Here is a 21,099-nt window from a genome sequence, read left to right as displayed (position 1 = left end):
GCGGCGTAAGGAACACCTCCCCTCTCCTGCCTAACTCCGAGCCATCTTAGCCCTGTTGTCATAGCACTTACAACGGATGCCACTGCGCAGGTCACGCCGCGGCGCGCCTCCTTCTGGGGACTGCAGTCCAGAGCGCCTGAGGCGAGTAGGCAGAGACCGACTTCTGAGCCGGATGCAGTTGGAATTAGATTTCTACTGGGCGGGCCTGGAGTGAACCACAGACTAATCCTCATTAGTAGAGAGGGATAATTACTGAAATCCTCTGCCCCGTCCTGGCAGCAGTTCCTCGGACCCTTTTTCTGCGTAAGGCCCGCCACCAGCCTGGGCTACGGGTGCTGGCCACGCCCCTCCCGCTGCGTCCCCGCCTCTCCCATCGATCCGTGTGGGTGGGGCTTCGTGGGGGCGGAGCTATGCGGCGCGGGGCGGGGCGGCGCGGTCTAGTCCTTGGTGCTCTGGGATCCCGCGCTTCCGAGACTCACAGTCGCCTGGAGTCGCCTGTTTTTTTCCTGCGAGGACGCGCATGAGGGCCCAGTCCATGGACCGCGCGGCCGTAGCGAGAGTGGGCGCGGTAGCGAGCGCCAGCGTGTGCGCCCTGGTGGCGGGGGTGGTGCTGGCTCAGTACATATTCACCTTGAAGAGGAAGACTGGGCGGAAGACCAAGATCATCGAGATGGTGAGTGTGGGGGCTCGGCGCGTCCAGAGCACGCGAGGGGCAGGTTGGGCCTCTTCCGCCTGTGCTGAGCCGCTGCTCGGCGCGACCGGGAGCCGCCGGCGTCGCCTGTCAGGGTGGGGTCTCGCTAGCTCGGAACGCGCAGCTTGGGGGACCCGGCCGCCCCGTGTGCTGCCACTCCGGGGCTCGGTGACGAGGGCTAGGTCTCCAGCTGCGGCCCTCGGCTGCCTGTGGCCTTTGTTACGTTTCCATTTGAAGGAGCAAGGCAGAAAATAGATGAATCGGATACAGGCTGCCTTGTGCTGCAAAACCCGTTTCTCTAGAGATGTGCTGCATGTCCCGGGCAGGTCGCTCCCTCTCCCTGACTTGCCCTCGCCCTGCCCGCGCATCCGCGTCAAACCGTTGTGGCTAAACCAGTTGCAATTCCGGCAGAGAACTAGTTGTTTATGTTGGGGCTGCCATGAGTTAGATTATGAAAATGTGCAATAACGTTTTACAATGATGACAATGAACTCAGGAGAAAGTCGGGATAGTTTATTTTGTATTTGAATGTATTCCTTCTTGTCTCAAAACTCCCATGAAGTATCTCTGTGTTCATCTTAACCCCCCAAAGCTCTTGTATACATTTTCGAATTTCATTTTTTATTGAAGAGGGTGTCTCAAGAAATCCGTTTGAGATACATTATAAGTAATTTGTTTCAAAATTGAGGATATTTAGTTTCGTTTGTATTTTAATTGGATCCCACTCAGAAGGACAGTTCTTGCACAAACTTGCATGCTTATATATTTCCAGAAATGCATAATTCTGGGTATACGCCCGATCATGTGCTATAAATGTGAATATTTGGGGTCAGATGATTATGATAGAAAAAAATTTACCATCTACACTAAATAATATAATTTTAGGTTGTAGTACTTGGAATTTCTCAACACCTGCAATATGTTCAAACTGATGAAAAGACACTATTTGTCCTGTTGGTTGTATTGACCCCAGGTTGAATACAGACATATTTGCATAAGTAAAAGTAGCCAGTGTCCCAGCTATTTGGGAGACTGAGAGGAGGATCACTTGAGTCTGGGAGTTCAAGGCCATAACCACAGCTGTGAATAGCTACTGCACTCCAGCCTGGGAAACACAGCAAGACCCTGTCTCTTAAAAAAAAAAAAAAAAAAAAAAAAAAAAAAATTCTCACTTGTCTCATAGTCCAATAATATTCCTTAATTTTGAATTAATTTATTCTTAAAGGGTCTTAATAATTCTAAAGACTTATTAAAATTCATTTCCCCACATCTGTATGCCCACAGCAGGAAATGGTTTTATTTCAGAAGTTTCATTTTGCTCTTGTTGCTTTCCTGCTTAGGAAACTTCAGAGGCTTTCTTTTGCCCACAACTTAAGCTTAATAATGCCTATTTAGGGGAAAAAAACAAATACCATGTCTTCCTGTGTGTGCTTAAACTGTGGATTGGTCTGTTATACCACGTCTGTAAACCAAGTAAGATTAAAAATCAATGTTTTCACAAAATCCTTCAATGATACCATCATAGGAAAGTTTGCTATCTTTGTGACAAATAATGAAAACCTATCAAGAATACCAATTTATTTGTACTAAAGAAATCAGTCAATATTTGCATGTACATGTAATTATTAATTCAGATTGTAATATATGTATAACCTGCTAATGACTTTGCAATGGAAAAAGTGAGAAGAGCTTTATGTTAACTTTTATAATTTTAATAGGTTGCCTCTTCAGGTGGGAGAAGTATTTGACTGGGGGTCAGAAGACCTGGGTTGGAATCCTAGTTCTATCTTTACAATCCTAGTTGGAAATGTAGGTCTGTTCTGCCCATCCTCTACCCTCCTCCCTCAGAAAAATCTCTGCAAACCCATGATGTCCAATAGACGTAGCTTGTATTGGTCACAGCCGATAGAGTTAACTACCTAAAAGTTGGGCCTATCTAACTGGCTAAGAAAACCAATGACTTCCAGGACTTGGCTCAAAATGATGCATTGTCTTTCAAGAGTTTTTAATTGAGAGACTTGAAGAAGTTGCTAGTGGGTTGTGTATGCTACAGCTGAAATATCCTGTAGGGCAGCAAGATTAATGTACAGAGGAAGCTAGTCATGGCCAGGCATGGTGGCTTACACATGTAATCCCAGTGCTTTGGGAGGGTGAGGTGGGAGCACCCTGTCTCAAAAAAAAGAGAGAGAGAGAGAATGCGAATCAAGAAACTGAATTGTAAAGGAATTTTATAAAGCCATTATAAAGATTTCGCTCTTTATTTTACAGGCAACAAGGGATCATCAAAGGTTTGCTTTGGCAGGGTATGGTGACTCATGCCCACGTACCCAGCACTTTGGGAGGCTGGGGCAGGAGGATCCCTTGAACCCAGGAGTTCAAGACTAGCCTGGACAGCATAGGGAGACTGTTTCTCTACAAAAATTTAAAACATTAGCCGGTGCAGTGGCATGCACCCGTAGTCCCCGCTACTTGGGGAAATCTCTTGAGTCCAGGTGGTTGAGGCTGCAGTGAGCCATTATCATACCACTGCACTCAAGCTTGGGTAACAGTCACCCAGAGTCTCAAAACAAACAAACAAAAAAACCCAACACTGTGTTTTATGAAGATAAGATAAGGTGAATTGGAAAGGAAGATCCTGGAAAGAAATAAATGTAAGCGGTTTGCAGTATTCCTTGTGACAGTTGATTAGGGGCCTTAAACTATGCCACTAGCAACAGGGATGGAAAGAACGGATCAGGAGACAAACATTTCAGAGATAAAATCAACGGGACTTTGTGGTAGTGCAGACTGTAAAGTCATACAAACTTTAGCTTTAAATCTAGTTTTTCTCATTTATCAAGCCATGTGAACTTGAGCAAGTTACTTAAGCTTGTAAAAATGTGAGTCTCACATTTTTCTTCTATTAATTGGGAGATAATGATAGTACCTACCTCATAGGTTAGTTGTGAAGATTAAATGAGATAACCCAGTGCCTAGAACATAATCGCTTTCTTTCAGAGCTTATGTATGATTAATAACTATAAAGGGATTAATTATAAGGAGAAATAACTTTAAGGTTATCAGGTAACTGCTGATTCTGGGTTATGTTATAAGCTAAGATGAAGAGGAGGAAAAAGGGGCAGTTTTGGAAAGTGGCCAGGAAGTAAAGGAAATGTGGAATAACAAGCTCACTTTAAGTCATATGAAATTTGAGTTGATCAAAGAATGACCAAGTAGAAATGTTCATGAATTAGTTAATATACTTAAAGTGCTTAGAAAAGTGCCTGGCCCATAGTAACCAATATATGCATTACTTATTATTAGCAACAGCAACTAAAAATGGAAGGCTGGTGCTCTAAAGATAAATTGGGGCTAGAAATATGTTTTCCAAAATGTCTTGCCTCTCAATGGCATGTGTGGGGATGGATATGATTTCTCATCCGTAGTTTTACAAGAGAAGAAAACAGAAAATTTGGCAAAGCCTAACATTTAAGGAGTGTTCAGTAAAGACACTGAAAGCTGTCAGAGGTGGACTAGCAGGAAATGTTTCAAAAGAAGGGGCAGAATTAGCTGTGTTCGTCTTTTCTAAGGTTAGAAGTTGACGACAAGGTTAGAAGTTGGTCTTAAAGGCTATGGTAGCAGTGGGTTGAGCTGCCATTGGTAAAACAAAGAAGTGAAGAAAACTAACAAATGACTGTTTAACTGAGGAAACAGTTATACTGATGATGGGTATTTTGTCTTGTTTTTTGAATGGTTGCCACATGAGTATGTTGGTGGGCAGAGGAGTAGTGAAAAGCAAATGGTTAAAGAGGAGGAGAAAGAATTTTCAGTCTAGCAAAGTTCCAGGGAAGATGTGGACAGGTGCCTTTTGAAGGGAATACAGAACATCTCTGTCTTTCCTGGAAGAGTGTTCTACCTGTATTGAGTTATAGTTACTTATTCTCTATATTCTTGTTTATGTTACATCTTATTATTTGCAGCCTTAGATTAATTGCCTCCACCTACTTCATTCTGTCCTTCTATCCAGCTGATCTGATATGACATATAGATCAATGGAACAAAATAGAGAAACTAGAAATAATGCCCCATATCTACAACATGGAGAAACCCCATCTCTGCTAAAAACATAAAAATTAGCTGGGTGTGGTGGCACATGCCTGTAATCTCAACTACTTGGGAGGCTGAGGCAGGAGAATCACTTGAACCCATCAGGCAGAGGTTGCAGTGAACCAAGATCACACCATTGCACTCCAACCTGGTCAACAAGAGTGAAACTCGGTCTCAAAAAAAGAAAGAAAGAAAAAGAAAACAAAATATCAGATGTTTTCTGGTTATTATACTGAGTGAATCAAAATTCCACTATTGAGTCTGTATTTAAAAAGGAACGGAGAAACAACCCAAGTTTTAAACAATTGCTTTAGTGAGTCAAATAGGCATTTTATTTTATTTTAGACTAGGTCTCACCCTGCTGCCAGGCTGGAATGCAATGGAGCGATCATGGCTCACTGCAGCCTCATACTCCTGAGCTCAAGCAATCTTCCCGCTTCAGCCTCCCAAGCAGCTGAGACTACAGGCACATGCCACCACACCTGGCTAAGTTTAATTTTTTTTTTTTTTTTTTTTTTGTAGAGACAGGGTCTCACTATTCGCCCAGGCTGGTCTTAAACTCCTGGGCTCAAGCAATTTTTCCACCTTGGCTGCCCAAAGATGTGAACCGTCATGCCCAGACAGACTTTAATATCTACATATCTCAATTTTTGAATTCTTGATTTGTTTATAAAACATTTTCTCTGAATTCCTGTGACATTTCCTGATGATTTCTCGTAATTTAGCAATTTATACAGTGTCTTGTATTGTTTATTATTATTTATGTTTCTTAGGGGTCTGGCCGTGTGCTTTGCTTTGTTTTGTTTTGTTTTGTTTTTGTCTTATTTATTTTTGAGACAAGGTCTCATTCTGTTGCCTGGGCTGGAGTGCAGTGGCATGTTGATAGCTCACTGTAACCTCAAACTCCTGGGTTTAAGTGTTCCTCCTGCCTTAGCCTCCCAAGTAGCTGGGAATATAGGCATGTGTCACTATACTTGGCTAATTTTTTATTTTTTGTAGAGGCAGAATTTTGCTGTGTTGCCCAGGCTGGTCTCAAAACCCTGGGCTCAAGCAATCTTCCCACTTGGCCTTCCAAAGTGCTGGGATTACAGGCATGAGCCACCTGACTGGCTGGTCTGTTTTAAAATTAGTTGCATTCAACTAAGAGAAAGAGAAACCCCAAAACAATGGCTTTAATAAACAATAGCTTTTATTTTTCTAATGGAATAAGAATTACAAAAAACAGGCAGTTGCTTGTATTAATTAGGGCCATAGGATGTCAAGGAATAGGTCTTACACATTTCCCTTGTCTATTCTTCATGATCATAAGATAGTCGTTGCAGTCATGGCCAATGTGTCCATGTTCCAGGCAGCAGAAAGGTGGAAGCAAGGAAGAAAATACCTGTTTCTGCCTACAGGTCATTGGAGAGAACAAGGCTACATGGTCACCTTTATGTAAGTGAAGTTGAAGTAGGGTTTTGCCATGTTGCTCAGGCTGGTTTCAAACTCCTGGGTTTAAGCAATCCTCCTACCTCTACCTCCCTGGGATTATAGGTATGAGCCACCATGCCCAGACCATTAAACCCTTAATATTATCAAAGACTATATTCAAGATGATCTTGAATCCCCAAATTTGCAAACATGGAAGTGTTTGTACCAGGTATATATGACTTTGTCCTTTCAAATCATGTTTGTCACATGTTTCCTGTAGATTATCCTCATGCCACAAGTTAACCACATTTTCAACTTTTCTCTTATCTAGTGAGCCACTTTTATGTTAGCTAAAAACAGTTACTTCCTGAAACAGTTTTAGTTTTACAATTTTTTTTCCTCTTTCCTTTTGTTGTGAATTCATTTACCTAACAGATGGAGCCCCCTTTGAGCTGGATACTTACATTTTAAATTTATTCAAAAATTTTTTTCTGGCTAAAAGCCATTATTTCTTTCATTCATTCATTTATTTTAAGAAACAGTATCACGCTTTGTGAGGAAGGCTGGAGTGCAGTGGTACAATCATAGCTCACTGTAGCCTCGACCTCCTGGACTCAAACCATCCTCCCACTTCAGCCTCCTGAGTAGCTGGGAATACAGACATGTGCCACCATGCCTGCCTAATTTTATTTTTAGAGACAGGGTCTTGTGGCTGAGTGCAGTGGCTCACACCTTAATCCCAGCACTTTGGGAGGCTGAGGCGGGCAGATCATGAGGTCAGGAGTTTGAGACCAACCTGGCCAACATGGTGAAACCCCATCTCTACTAAAAATACAAAAATGTGCCTGTAGTCACAGCTACTTGGGAGGCTGAGGCAGGAGAATCGCCTGAACCCAGGAGGCAGAGGTTGCAGTAAGCAATGATCAAGCCATTGCACTCTACCCTGGGCAACAGAGCAAGACTCTGTGTGGGGTCCGGGGGTTTGGGTGGGGGCGGCGGGGGGTTTGTGGGGAGAGGAGAGACAGGGTCTTGTTATGTTGCCCAGGCTCGTTACATCTTTAAATCCTTTTACTTTCTTCACCTGGGTTACCAATACTAGCCATTAAGTGGTCCCAGACCATGACGTCAGCATTGGGCAGGAATCATTAGATATGCAGGTTATTTAGCCCTACCCCAGACAAACAATCAGAAATTTTGAGGTTGGGCCCAGCAATCTGTTTTAACAAGCCCTCCAGGTGATTCTGATGCATGCTAAAGCTTGTGAATCATTTAAACAATTCAGATTCTTACCACAGCAAAATGCAAATTTTACGTGTAACAAAACTTCCTGGTTACTTGCTCACAAATAATAATTAGAATGGGGGCTGCCAGACAATTACTAAATAAAGAGAGAGTGTTGAGGATGTAGAAAAATAGGCACTTTCATTTACTTTATTAAAGGCAGTATACATTGGTCAGATGAATGATGGTGCATTTGTATAATAAAATATTGGGCCGGGTGCGGTGGCTCAAGCCTGTAATCCCAGCACTTTGGGAGGCCGAGGCGGGTGGATCACGAGGTCAAGAGATCGAGACCATCCTGGCCAACATGGTGAAACCCGGTCTCTACTAAAAATACAAAACATTAGCTGGGCATGGTGGTGCGTGCCTATAATCCCAGCTACTCGAGATGCTGAGGCAGGAGAATTGCTTGAGCCCGGGAGGCGGAGGTTGCGGTGAGCCGAGATCGCGCCATTGCACTCCAGCCTGGGTAACAAGAGTGAAACTCCGTCTCAAAAAAAAAAAAAAAAAAAAAAAAAAAAAAAAAAAAGAAAGAAAAGAAAAGAAAAAAATATATATATATATATTGGGCAGCTGTGAAAAAAAAGTAAATCTGTATGAATTACCCTTTTTTTCTTTTTTTGAGACGTAGTCTTGCTCTGTCTCCCAGGCTGGAGTGCATTGGTGTGATCTCGGCTCACTGGAACCTCTGTCTCCCAGCTTCAGGTGATTCTCATGCCTCAGCCTCCTGAGTAATTGTGATTACAGGCTCCTGCCACCATGCCCGGCTAATTTTGTATTTTTAGTAGATATGGGTTTGCACTATGTTGGCCAGGCTGCTCTCGAACTCCTGACCTCAGGTGATCCACCTGCCTCGGCCTCCCAAAGTGCTGGAATTACAGGTGTGAGCCACCATGCCCTGTTGTGTTAACATTTTTAAAAGCTCAAGAAATGGTGACAAGGGGAAAAGGCAAGTTGCAGAACAGTTGTGCTCCCAAAAGAAATACACATGTATATGCTTATGTCATTGGAAATATTTTTTTTAAAAATTAGAAGCTTCTTCTAGTTTTACTAATGACATCGGACTTGGGAGGATGACACAGGGAAGGGAGACTTCAACTTTTTGATCCTTTAACATTTTATGTTGTTTGACATATGAGCATGTATTGCTTTTATATATTTTTAAATTTTTCTTTTAAAAAACAACTGTATTTTCTAAAGTGTTGGGACTACATTGTAGAATATCTCTATTACCAGTATAAGATATTTGCACTTTGCTAGAGTTTCTTTGGGCATGGTTTTTAAAGTAAGTAATACCATCTGGAATACATTTTGATAAACTGATAACTGAGCACACACTAAATTAACATTATTAGAATCTGGAGGTGGGGAGCAGAAATTAAGTCTCTATTAAAGATAATGAAGTATTCAACTGTTATAGGAGCGGTAGAAAATGGAAGACAGAAAAGAGATGAATTGCAGAGGACTTTATACTTTGCACAGTGTTTTGGATTATCTTTAATTTTCATAGTAGTTTGAATTTTCCCTCTGTATTTTATGTTAAATAGTTTCCATATTTACCTCTTTTGTTTGCTTTAAAAATAGTTCAGACATCACATATTTAGAATTATTAGAGAGACATAAAGAATCTTAAGTCCTATTTTAATCTTTATTCTCTTTTAAATTAGAGGTTGTAGTTTATATCTTCAGCCTAACAACTTATTTGACATGTAATGTCATTAAACCATACCTGATAGGTGTTTTGGTGTTTCTCTCTCTCTCGCTCTCTCTCGCTCTCTTGCTCTCTCTCTCTCTCTCTTGCTCTCTCGCTGTCTCCTTAAAAACAATAGGGAAATCTACACAATTCAGTTTTTCCATCAGCAGGTGGCAGAGTTCTCTGGCTGTTGTGGCACACTGCTATTCTATATCAAATTATCTTTCTTGTGTTATGCACTTTTAGTTAACTCTCAGAATTGCTTAAATCATTAATCTATGCAATTTAAACTAAGTTTGATAACCATCTGCCATTACAGACTTAAATGCCATTTTGTCTTTTTTTATATATGTTTATCTTCCTCATTTTCAAGGTGCTAATAGATTACAAAGTAGTTTAGCAGTTCATTGAAGAGTTGCTTCATTTGTTTGTCAAGTTCCTTCTTGTAATTAGGTGGAAGTAGATAGCAAGTGCCTGCAAGATCCTTCCTGTCCCCATTCTGTCTTCTCTACTGCCTTGTCAGAAGGCACAGCCTCTCCCTTACCTCCGATATCATATTGCTAGTTGCTCAATCTTTCCCCCATGAACAAAGATTCAGTTTTTCAGTCTATATGGATTTCTCTGACAAATGGTTAGAGTTCTAAGGGAAATAAGTTGGTAGAAAAAATTTGATGAGATGGGGAAAAAGTTGAGAACCCAAGCATTATATACATCATAGCAAAATGTTGCAAAAGAGATACTCACTGTAGTCAGCTTAAGAAAAAAGGAGGCTCCACTGGGACTAGAACTAGAAAGTACTTAGAAACTGATTCCCATTTGGGTTAATTTGGCACTGTGCTATCATTCTGTAACTAGGGAAAAACTAAAATTTAGAGTTGTCTGCTGTGACCAAGTATACTCTAAGTGTTTATTTAATCCCTAGAACGCAATCCAACTGGTAGTTACTTTCCTAATTTTCTGTTAACTCACTTAGGAACTAGCTAGGAAGTAGCACAATCAGCATTCAGTCTGATTCTTGTACTCTGAAGCTTTTGGATAAAGTTTCCCTGTTTGGGTAATTTAAAGAGCTGTAAATTTATTGCCAATTTTTAAAATTTTGATGTCCACGACAGATGAAGATTCTATTTTGTGCACAATATATACATAAAAGAGATTTTGTCACATGTTCCTAATTTTGGTAGGATAGGGAACTCTGGTATTCCATAATTTTTGTTCTGTAATTCTCCGTGTGTGGCTTATTTGGTAATGATATACAGTATCTTTTTCCTTTAACAAGTGATGTAATCTGTGGCTTGAACAGAAGACAATCTTGTAAGGGAATGGGGTGGTCTTTGAAAGTTTAGTAGTTGGTAAATCCTTGGTTCAAATCTCAGCTCTGCCACATTTTATTGGTTTATCCTTGGACAAGACAGTAAACTTTTCTAAGCTTAAATTTCCAATTATCTAGAATGGGGATGATTCACCGAAATACTCTTATGCCTCGTTTATTTCAGGGTATTATGTTAAGAATATATTCTGTCTTTGTCAGGCAATGTTGCTGTAAGGCCTAATAATAATAATTAATAAAGAATATGTTCTAAGTGGTTTTTTTTATTTTATTTTATTTCACCTGATGTTTTAAAATAATTATATTTGGTAGAATTCTAACTATACTATTCTAAGTGCCTTCCTGGATAACTAAAATGAAAAAAAGATGATATACATAAAGTTGCAAACAGTGCTTACCACATAGTAGTTGTTCAATAAATATTGTCCTATCTTCTCCCTTCTGTTAATAAAGCTAATTTTGTCCAACTTACTTTTAGACATGATACTCTCTTAAAGTAGGTTTAATTATGTAATGCATTAAAAAGATTGTCTCTAAACAATATTCCATTTGAGCCCTCAGACTTGGGGATAGCATAATGTTTAGTTATGTCATGTATCTTTCTTTTTTTTTTTTTTTTTTTTTTTTTTTCTGTTTTTTTTTTTTTTTTTTTTTTTTTTTTTTTTTTTTTTGAGACGGAGTTTCGCTCTTGTTACCCAGGCTGGAGTGCAATGGAGCGATCTCAGCTCACCGCAACCTCCGCCTCCCGGGTTCAGGCAGTTCTCCTGCCCCAGCCTCCTGAGTCGCTGGGATTACAGGCACGCGCCACCATGCCCAGCTAATTTTTTGTATTTTTAGTAGAGACGGGGTTTCACCATGTTGACCAGGATGGTCTCGATCTCTTGACCTCGTGATCCACCCACCTCGGCCTCCCAAAGTGCTGGGATTACAGGCTTGAGCCACCGCGCCCGGCCGTATCTTTCTTAAAGTTTAAAAAGATGGGATATGGGGAGATATCCAGCATTATGCCAAATTTTGAGCAACAATTTATAACCTGAGCACTTAGCACTGTAGAAAACAGAGCCTGATCCTGTATGCATGCTGTAATCATTGGAGATGATTAAAGTGACCCTCCAGGGGGTCTTGGAGGCGTTATCTATATAATTATTTCATTTTGAGCTACTGAAATTTAATTTGACTAAAACTAAACAAGAAAAATGTTATTATAGATAATAAAGCTTTCATATATGTTTTACTCACTTTTGAATCCCCTCTAGTACACTTATAGCAAGCATAGATCATGTGATTCCTTATAGATTTCTGAAAACTAACTTATGAGCTCAACATTCATGGGTTTCCAATCATATGACCTAACTTTAAAGAAGTCTTAATAATTGGACTCATGAGTACCTGAATTGTGATCCAGCTTTTTTTTTTTTTTTTTTTTTTTTTTCCTGAGACGGAGTCACAGAGTCTTGCTCCGTCACCAAGCTGGAATGCTGTGGCATGATCTCAGCTCACTGCAACCTCTACTGCCCAAGTTCAAGCAATTTCCCTGCCTCAGCCTCCTGAGTAGCTGGGACTACAGGTGCACACCACCACACCTGGCTAATTTTTTGTAGTTTAGTAGAGACGGGGTTTCACCATGTTGGCCAGGATGGTCTCAATCTCCTGATCTCGTGATCCACCTGCCTTGGCTTCCCAAAGTGCTGGGATTACAGGCATGAGCCACTATACCTGGCCATGATCCAGCTTTTTACAAGGAATTTGTTTATTAAACTTTTACCAGGCCGGGCGTACCTGTAATCCCAGCACTTTGGGACATGGAGGCAGGAGGATCACCTGAGCCCAAGAGTTAGAGACCAGTCTGGGCAGTATAAGGGGACCACATCTCTACTAAAAATCAAATACATCAAAAGAAAGAAAGAAAGAAAGAAAATACACATACACAAACCAAATATATGAATACCATAAATGAAGACTTCATTTATGGTATTGCCTTACATCCTGTTTTCTTTAACCTGACCTACCTATTGCAACATAAATGTCATTTCCTCTAAAAGCTTAAATACAGAATTTAATCCTATTTAAGAAAGTAAAATACACACACAAACACACATACATATAAAAGCCAGGTGTGGTGACGCATGCTTGTAATCCCAGCTACTCGGGAAGCTAAGCCGGGAGGATCACTTGAGCCTAGGAGGTGAGCTGAGATCGTGCCACTGCCCTCCATTCTGGGCAACAAAGTGATACTGTGTCTCAAATAAAAAAAAAGAACTAATTTATCTATTCTATTTTGTATTGTTTCTCTTTTTATATCATATACACGCTGATATAAAAGTTAGTGAATCTAGATGAGCAAAAGAAATCTATAATTTTCACCACCTTAAAAAACTCCGATTTTAGTAAATGTACTTCCTTTTTTTGTATGCATATAATTATTAAGTATAGTTTTTTTACCCAAATGAAATTATTCTGTAATGTTTTAAATCAAGATTATTTGCTTAACATATTCATTCATATATTTATACTTATATTTTCATGACTATATTATATTTAAGCTATTATATCACATGGACATCATAACTATATTTTAAAATTTCTTTAATTGATACAGAGTATTTGTACATATTTATGGCATACATGTGATATTTTGATACATGCACAGAATGTGCATTGAATGTGTAATGATAAAATGACATGGTATTTAGGATATCTATTAACCCCAATATGTTGAATGTAATATATGTTATCAAAACTTTTGTCAGGTTATACTAAGTACTTTGATTTACTATATATTTTTTCTTTTTTTACTTATTTCAAAATTGGTTCTAGCATAGTTTACTATATTGAGTTTATTAATATTTAAGTAAGTTTTGAAAGGGCTATCTTTTGTGGTTTCTTCTATTTATAGACTTTTACAACTCAAGTTATCACCTGCCAATCCTTCATATGATTTCAGATAATTTAGCTATTAGTTACTATTATTAATTCATGAATTTAAATCTCAAAATAATTTTCTTTACTCTCTTGCCTTAATGTGTTTATTTGGCTCAGTAAGAAGGGAAGGTAGTAAGTTAAATCTCACTTTTTACTCCTCATTTAGATGGACTCGATATAGTGCACTAATAATAAAAGCTTAAAATGCATTACCTTTCTGCCATTTTTAATATAACGTATAACAAAATAGTGATCTTAAACAATATTGTTTGTTTCTCTTGAAGGGCAAGAATATCAATTGTGAGATGTAGGAGTCCAAAATTAAAACAGAAAACTTTTCATCTTGTTCCATTTCAGGCATAGAGATTCAGCTATAATAAAATTAAAACATTTGGGAGGCTAAGGTGGGAGGATTGCTTGAGCCCAGGAGTTTAAGACCAGCCTACTACAACCCATAGCAAGACCCGACTTTTTAAAAAAAAACAAAACAAAACAAAGCAGAGCGAGGCAGCGTGCACCTGTGGTCCCAGCTATTCTGGAGGCTGAGGCAGGAGAATTCTTTGAACCCAGGAAGTGGATGTTGCAGTGAGCCGAGATTGCACCACTGCACTCCAGCCTGGGTGACAGAGCAAGACTTTGTCTCAAAAAAAAAAAAAAAGTCAGTGCTAAGCATCTTGAAATATTCAAACATATGGCATTTGAAATGAGAGCTAAGAAAGACTCCCTTTATTTATGTTATTGTCTTATATCCTATTTTCTTGAATCTGACTACCTATTGAAACATAAATGTCATTTCCACTAAAAGTTTAAAGCAGAATTTAATGCTTTTTTAGTAAGAAAGTAAAAAAGATATAGTTCATGTTCAACAATTTCACTTGAGTTTTTGAAAATTAAGTTACTTAATCTAGATTTTTGCAACTTTTTTTTTTTTTGAGATAGCCTCCCTCTGTCACACAAGGTGGAGTACAGTGGCGTGATTGCACTTCAGCCTCTACCTCCTGGGCTGAAGTGATCCTCTCACCTCAGCCTCCTGAGTAATTGGGGGTACAGGCACATGCCACCACAGTTGGCTAATTTTTTAACATTTTTTATAGAGACATGGTCTCCCTATGTTGCCCAGGCTAGCCTCGAACTCCAGGGTCAAGAAATCCTCCTGCTTCAACCTCCCAAGGTGCTGGGATTACAGACATGAGCCACAGCCCCTGGCCTAGATTTTTGCAAAGTTTAAGAAATACATTGAGATGGGAACCATCCGTTCTCCTCAGTTTGCATACACAAATGTCTATAAATTCATAAGTGCTGCAGTCAGTCATAGTCTATAAATTCATAAGTGCTGCAGTCACTCATAGTCAGCTACTAGGATAAGTTTTTGCAGTGATCCTAAATGATAAAAAACATGAGGTTGGGCATGCTGGCCTAGTGCCTATAGTCCTTGGGAGGTTGAGGTGGGAGGATCACTTGAGCCGAGGAGTTCCAGGCTTTAGTGCACTATGCCAATCAAGTGTATGCACTAAATTCATCATCAATATAGGAACCTCCTGGGAGTGGGGGACTACCAAGTTGCCTGAAGTAGCCTTGGTTGGAAACAGAGCAGGTCAAAACTCCTAAGCTCATCAGTGGTGGAGTCACACCTGTAAATAGCCACTGTACTACAGCCTGGGCAACATAATGAGACCCTGTCTCTATGGGGTTTTTGTTTGTTTGTTTTCTTTTGAGACAGAGTCTTGCACTGTCACCCAGACTGGAGTGCAGTGGTGAGATCCCAGCTCACTGCAACCTCCACCTCCTGCATTCAAGCAATTCTCCTGCCTCAGCCTCCCAAATAACTGGGATTATAGGCATGGACTACCACACCCGGCTAATTTTTTGTATTTTCAATAGAGACAGGGTTTTGCCATGTTGGCCAGGCTGGTTTCCAACTCCTGACCTCATGATCTGCCTGCCTCAGCCTCCCAAAGTGCTGGGATTACAGGCGTGAGCCCCCGCACCTGACCAAGTCTCTATGTTTTTAAAAAAAATTTTGATTTAAAAAAAAGAAAATTTTTATTTGCCATTCATTTTCAAAAAATGTAATAAATCATTGTTTCATCTCTGTTTTCTGATCCTTATACATTTTAAACTATATTCATATCAACATTTATAGTACCTTGTTTCATTTCTAATTTGAATAGTCATAATATTGAAGTCAGTTCACTGTTGTCTTCAGGGGGAAGTTTGAAGAGAAGTCACATACCTAGACTGATGTTTTGCATATTTAAAAAAATAATCTTTGTATTTACATCATGCAGCAATTAGCAAGAACAGGATTTCGCAAGAGTCAGTATATTGACTATTGCATCTCATCTCCTATTAGATTGTCTTCCTTATATGGTGGCTTCATTGTTTAGCTTGGAATAACTTCCTAGAGTGTCATCCTATTTAAGTTTAAAAATACATTCCTTGTTGGAATGGTAATTGGATTATAGTAGCCCAACTATGAGTTAGTAGGTAAGTCTAGATTGTATTGTTGAGAAATAATTATACTTGCTACAGGTTTTATGTGGGATTATGATGTGATTTCTTTTACATGCAACTTTTAATTAATGTAATACCTTGTTTTCTTTACTTCCCTGTCTCAATATTAAAGACAATAAGTTATTAAAGCATAAATTCATATATTTGATTTGCTGTGGGCTTTTTCTTTTTTCATTATTTGAATTTCTAAGAAATCTTTTGATGGCAAAATATGAAGTCATAATTTTTAGTTTTTCAAGTTGATTGAATAATTGACTATCTAAAAAGCTCTTAACTAGTTACTCAGAAATACAAATGGATATCTCTTTCTCCATTGATAAAGACATCCAGTTTCAGTGTTAAAAGGGGAGGAAAAACAATCTTCCAAAGACTTGAATTCTCTATAAGTGCTCTGCTCTTTGGCGTATGAATTTCAGATCTAGAGTTTGCCACTAGGAGAGTTAGGAGTGTTTTCCGTTTCTATGTCAATGAGTAAAGAAACTCCAAGGCAACAGGGCCCAATTATTGTGTACAGAGATGAAAGTCCATTGTGCTGTTAAGGAACCTGCCTTTACAACTTTGTACTTCCATATCCTTTGTATCCCTTCTCAAAAAAAACAATTTTTAAGTACTCTAGAGCTATTAGAAACAAAATTCAGTGTCTTTGATTAAGTGCTTTGCTTGTGTCCTTGTTTCTTGAGCCACTGTGCCCAGCCTGGATAGTTTTTTAACAGCAATTTTAACATTTGTTCGTGTTGTTTTTAGTAGAGACCGATACTTCACAAAATTTGTTACTGAAATATTACCTAAACTAGATTCCTCTGAGGACAGTAGAGAGAAAGCTGATAATAAAAATGTATTTACATAAGTGTTGCATAGCTATGTTCCTAATGATAAAGTTTCCCAGAGCCCATGGCATAACTTATCTATCAGGTCCTGACACATGGTATTAGCATATTGCCACCCTAGTATTCAGGTTAAAAGCAAGACTAATTCTCTTTAAAAAAAATAAAAATATTTTCTTCACAACAATTGGACTGCTCTTATTTTTAACAGGAAGAAACTTTTTCCCCAAATTTTTAAAAATAGAAATTTTTATTTTCAGATTTTATGGCTGGTCTTATTTACTAAAAGTATAGGAAAATATAAAAATCACTTTAAATCTCACTGCCCTTTGATAAAGACTATTAACATTCTGTTGACTACATTTGCATATATCATGTCTTTTTGTTCATAGACTTTAAGTGAGCTAATCTTTTTTTAATATTGTAGTAAAACATGCATAATATATATGTGCCATTTTAAACATTTTTAAGCATTTAATTTGGTGGCATTAAGCACACCTACACTGCTGTTCAACCATAACCACTGTCCACTCCAGAACTCTTTTCATCTTTTAAAACTGAAACTTTATCCGTTGAGCAGTAATTCTCCATCCTCTTCCTCCAGCCCTGGCAACAGCAACCTAATCTTTTTTACTTTGTATTAAAATAGAATATACAGAAAAGTTCACATATCAGAAATACACTGACAAACCACCGACAAACCACGAGGAAGGGAGTGTTTTTAAGTGTTATTGTAGAGGTTCCTCTTTTCTTTCCAGAGCCAGTTGCTAGTTCTAATAGTACAGATTTACCTTCTCTTAACCATCACATAACTTCAATTGATAATGTTATATAGACTGACTGGTGACTAGCTCAGAGCTAGCGAGGCTGTAACCAAGAGCATGTATAAAGTACTGTGCAGCAGTACGTCACAAGGTTTTTGCATAGGGCTTAGTTGAGGCTTTTGGAACCGCCCTCAGTTGCACCTTGTGCTATATTAGTGCTTCTCAGACAGGAAGAATTTTCTTTTGCTGGTGAAGCTCGTCCAGTTGTCTTCAGGGTAAGTGTGTAGAGTTCATATAAATGAGTTTCACTTGTCTAACTTTGTGATTCTTATTTGATTCTATATCTTACTGAAATTTTGGGCATTTTAAAATACAAATTTAGGAAATAAAAGAATGATCCAGTATAATGCAAAACTTCTTTATAATTTGTGAAGACATGAATATGCAAAACTTTGAAGAGTCTTAGGTCTCAAAAATAATATTTTATGTGTATTAATTTTAAAAGCTTCTTGTTTTACATGTAGATGTTAAGAAAAAACAAAGTACCTTCAGGAGTCTCTTTCCAAATTGAGGGGAAACACTGTAAGATTCAGTTATGTTGTTCTTTCAGTTGCTATGTGACTCAGTTTTACTGACAGCCACAGGCTTTTTGTTACTAGGATAAGGAACAGTTTATTATGAGTAGTAATAAAGATTATCAATTTTTATTTTGTGCGTGTGAGCTTTACCCAGGATTTTATAGAATGAGATTATCACTGGTATGTTTTATGAATTGATAAAAGCTAGATTACTGATTTATAACAAATTATATATTGAAAATTAAGATTCAAAAATGTATATTACAGTAAAATCCTAGAATATTATGGCTAAGTTATATTTAAATAATTGAATTCTCTACATTTTATTTTTTTTTCCTTTAAGAGAAAGTAAATCATTCAGCAGACCATTTCTTAAAGCAGTTTGCTTGGTTTTTATTGGCAGCCTGCATCCAAGCCTGGCATTGCTGGATATTGCTTGTCAACTATGCTCTTGTTCTAGGACAAGCTCAAGGACAGAAGAGCTCAGAGTGCCTTAAGGGTTGTCATTAGTTTTCATGTGCTGTGTGTGTGGCTTGCTTATCTTGAAAAATGCTATTAGATATTAGAGGCAGTGAGAGTGGGAAGGATAGAGGAATAAATTCTGAACACTGAAATTGTTTATTTGCATAAATATCCACAGAATTCTGACTCCGTAGCTGCCTTACCATTTAGGAAAATCGGTTAAAATTGCCCATTTTTAAATAACTAGCTTTTGAAATCTGTTTTTTCCTCTTTCACCTATATCCTCTTCTTTCCCTCCCATCCTTTGCTATTCAGTTTCATTTTTGTTTTATGCCTGTATCGAGAAAGTTTCACTTTGCAGTTTGTGTGTGTCTTTTTTTCCCCACTGCTGAGTTAAAAATCTAATTAGGGAGAATTATTTAAGTGCCCCCCAAAATTATTACAACCATACAGAAATGATGAACTTGTAATTTGATTTTGCATGTACCCTAAGAAAGTAACATTAAAAAAAAAATGAAAAAAAAAAAAAAAAAAAAAAAAAAAAAAAAAAAAAAAAAAAAAACCCAAGCTTAAGAAAGATAAATAGTACAGGTTGCTGAAAAAGTGCCGGAAAAATTGATTCACCTGGGATGTTTGGTACTGTTGCTGATACTCTGTTCATATTATAGTAATATATGTTTTTTCTTATGTAATATATAGTGTACTATTCACAATTTTATTACCTTAATGTAGTTTACATGTTTCTGCGAGCATCACAATCAAAGCAGTCACAATTTTTAAAGCTATATTACCGAATTAAATCTTTTTCACTTTCCTGTAAGACAGTCAAGTAGACCTTTAAAAGTGATCAGTTTGCCACCACATGTTCTCACTCATAGGCGGGTATTGAACAATGAGAACACATGGACACAGGGGGGGAGCATCACACACTGGGGTCTGTTGGGGGGGGGAATAGGGGAGTGACAGCGGGGGGTAGGGAGGTTGGGGAGGGATAACGTGGGGAGAAATGCCAGATATAGGTGACGGGGAGATGGAGGCAGCAAACCACACTGCCATGTATGTACCTATGCAACAAACCTGCATGTTCTGCATATGCACCCCAGAACCTAAAGTACAATAAAATATATATAAAAAATTTTAAAAAATCTAAATGCACATGCAGTTCAACCCAGAATCTCCCTCCTGGGACTCTATACTATAGAAATGAAAGCCCCAGTGTGTATGTGTGTGTGTGTATACACACACACACACACACACACACACACAGACACATATATAAAAGTAATCAGTTTGCATTCAGATACTTGAAGACTGGCTTTAAATCAGGTAAATTTTTTCATGTAGACATACCAGTTTTCATTAATTGACTTGTAAACTATCATCAGAATGAAATACCATGATAACTAAAGTTTTCAGTTATCAAGTTTGTGTTAAGTGAAGTTCTTACCTCTTGTTTCAGTCTTTAGCCTTGTCCTACAAGTTTGTGTTAAGTGAAGTTCTTACCTCTTGTTTCAGTCTTTAGCCTTGTCCTACATATTCCTTGTAAAAGAACTCTGCTATAGCAGAGACCTTAATCTCACATAAAAAGTACATAAAGTAATTATTTTCCAGTTTCCACATTTTCCAGTTCACATTTAAAGGCCCTGAAGACTTAAAATGTTAAAATTTCCTTTGAAGAGAGTTCATAGTTCAAGAGCAGTATTTTCTATATTTGAACATGTCTTCTACACTTGATGTGTTTTTTCCAGCAACTCTTCTCTTGAAGCATCTGCAACAGATGACCATTGGCAAAGTAAGCCAGAACTTTATATACCAGGTATAGGTTTACAAGCCTATTGGTTTAAAAATACTCTGCCCTAATTTTCAATGTCTTCCTTGGAATAGTGCCAGAATGCTGACATTTTACACCTTGGTCTTTACACTTTATAAATGATACAGACCTTAGAGTGATTTTTATATAAGGACTGCAGTATCACTTTATGTGAGATTATCTTTGCATGAAAATAAATTCTGATCAGATTACTAGTGAGGACTGGGAAAAATGAAAGATCTTCGGTTGAAATTTTCGTAGTATTCATGAACTGTTGATGTACTTACCAAAAAAAAAAGAGGTCCTAAAGTTGGCAGTCAAATTTCTGATCACTCTTTGTTTTTATTTGATGAGACCATGAGAAAGATGATTATTCTTTTACCAACTTATACTGACTTTTTCTCATCTATACTCAAAGTGTATGTCCCAAAAGGAGCCAGACTTCAGAGGTAGAGACTAAAGAGGAATTCTACTACCTGACTGTATAACAAAAAGATCTTAGATTCCTAGATATTAAAATGTGCTTAATTCTTCACTGTGTGAATTGTTTGCCTTTGGTCTTTTCAAATGTTTCACAGATTATGTGGTATTTTTATAAACTCTACAGTACTTTTCCACAGCCTCCACACTCTTCACCTTAGCCTTTACACTTTATAAATGATACAGACCTTAGAGTAATTTTTGTGTAAGGACTGCAGTATCATTTTATATGAGATTATCTTTGCATGAAAATAAAT

General features: G+C 38.2%; 1 protein-coding gene across 6 annotated transcripts in view; it reads left to right on the top strand.

Annotated features, from left to right (window-relative positions):
* Positions 1-409: 409 nt before the first annotated feature.
* The window catches only part of NT5C3A (5'-nucleotidase, cytosolic IIIA), a 43,076-nt gene continuing 22,386 nt past the window's right edge, over positions 410-21,099 (top strand). For 2 of the 6 annotated variants that reach the window (XM_037737960.1, XM_017527143.2), the window contains exon 1: positions 17,107-17,787. Coding sequence is in view for 1 of the 6 variants with exons in the window: in XM_017527140.2 (XP_017382629.1) it covers positions 521-673 (153 nt within the window). In the remaining 5 variants the exon portion in view is untranslated. Of the gene's footprint in view, positions 674-17,106; positions 17,788-18,362; positions 18,590-20,300; positions 20,369-21,099 lie in introns of those variants that run through there. The other 4 variants (XM_037737959.1, XM_017527140.2, XM_017527144.2 and 1 more) reach the window with 4 other exon arrangements.

Source organism: Cebus imitator, unplaced genomic scaffold (genome assembly GCF_001604975.1).
Source record: "Cebus imitator isolate Cc_AM_T3 unplaced genomic scaffold, Cebus_imitator-1.0 Scaffold45, whole genome shotgun sequence".
Taxonomy (NCBI): Eukaryota; Metazoa; Chordata; class Mammalia; order Primates; family Cebidae; genus Cebus; species Cebus imitator.
The sequence above is the reverse complement of the archived record's forward strand: the minus strand, read 5'-3'. Positions and strand labels throughout refer to the sequence as shown.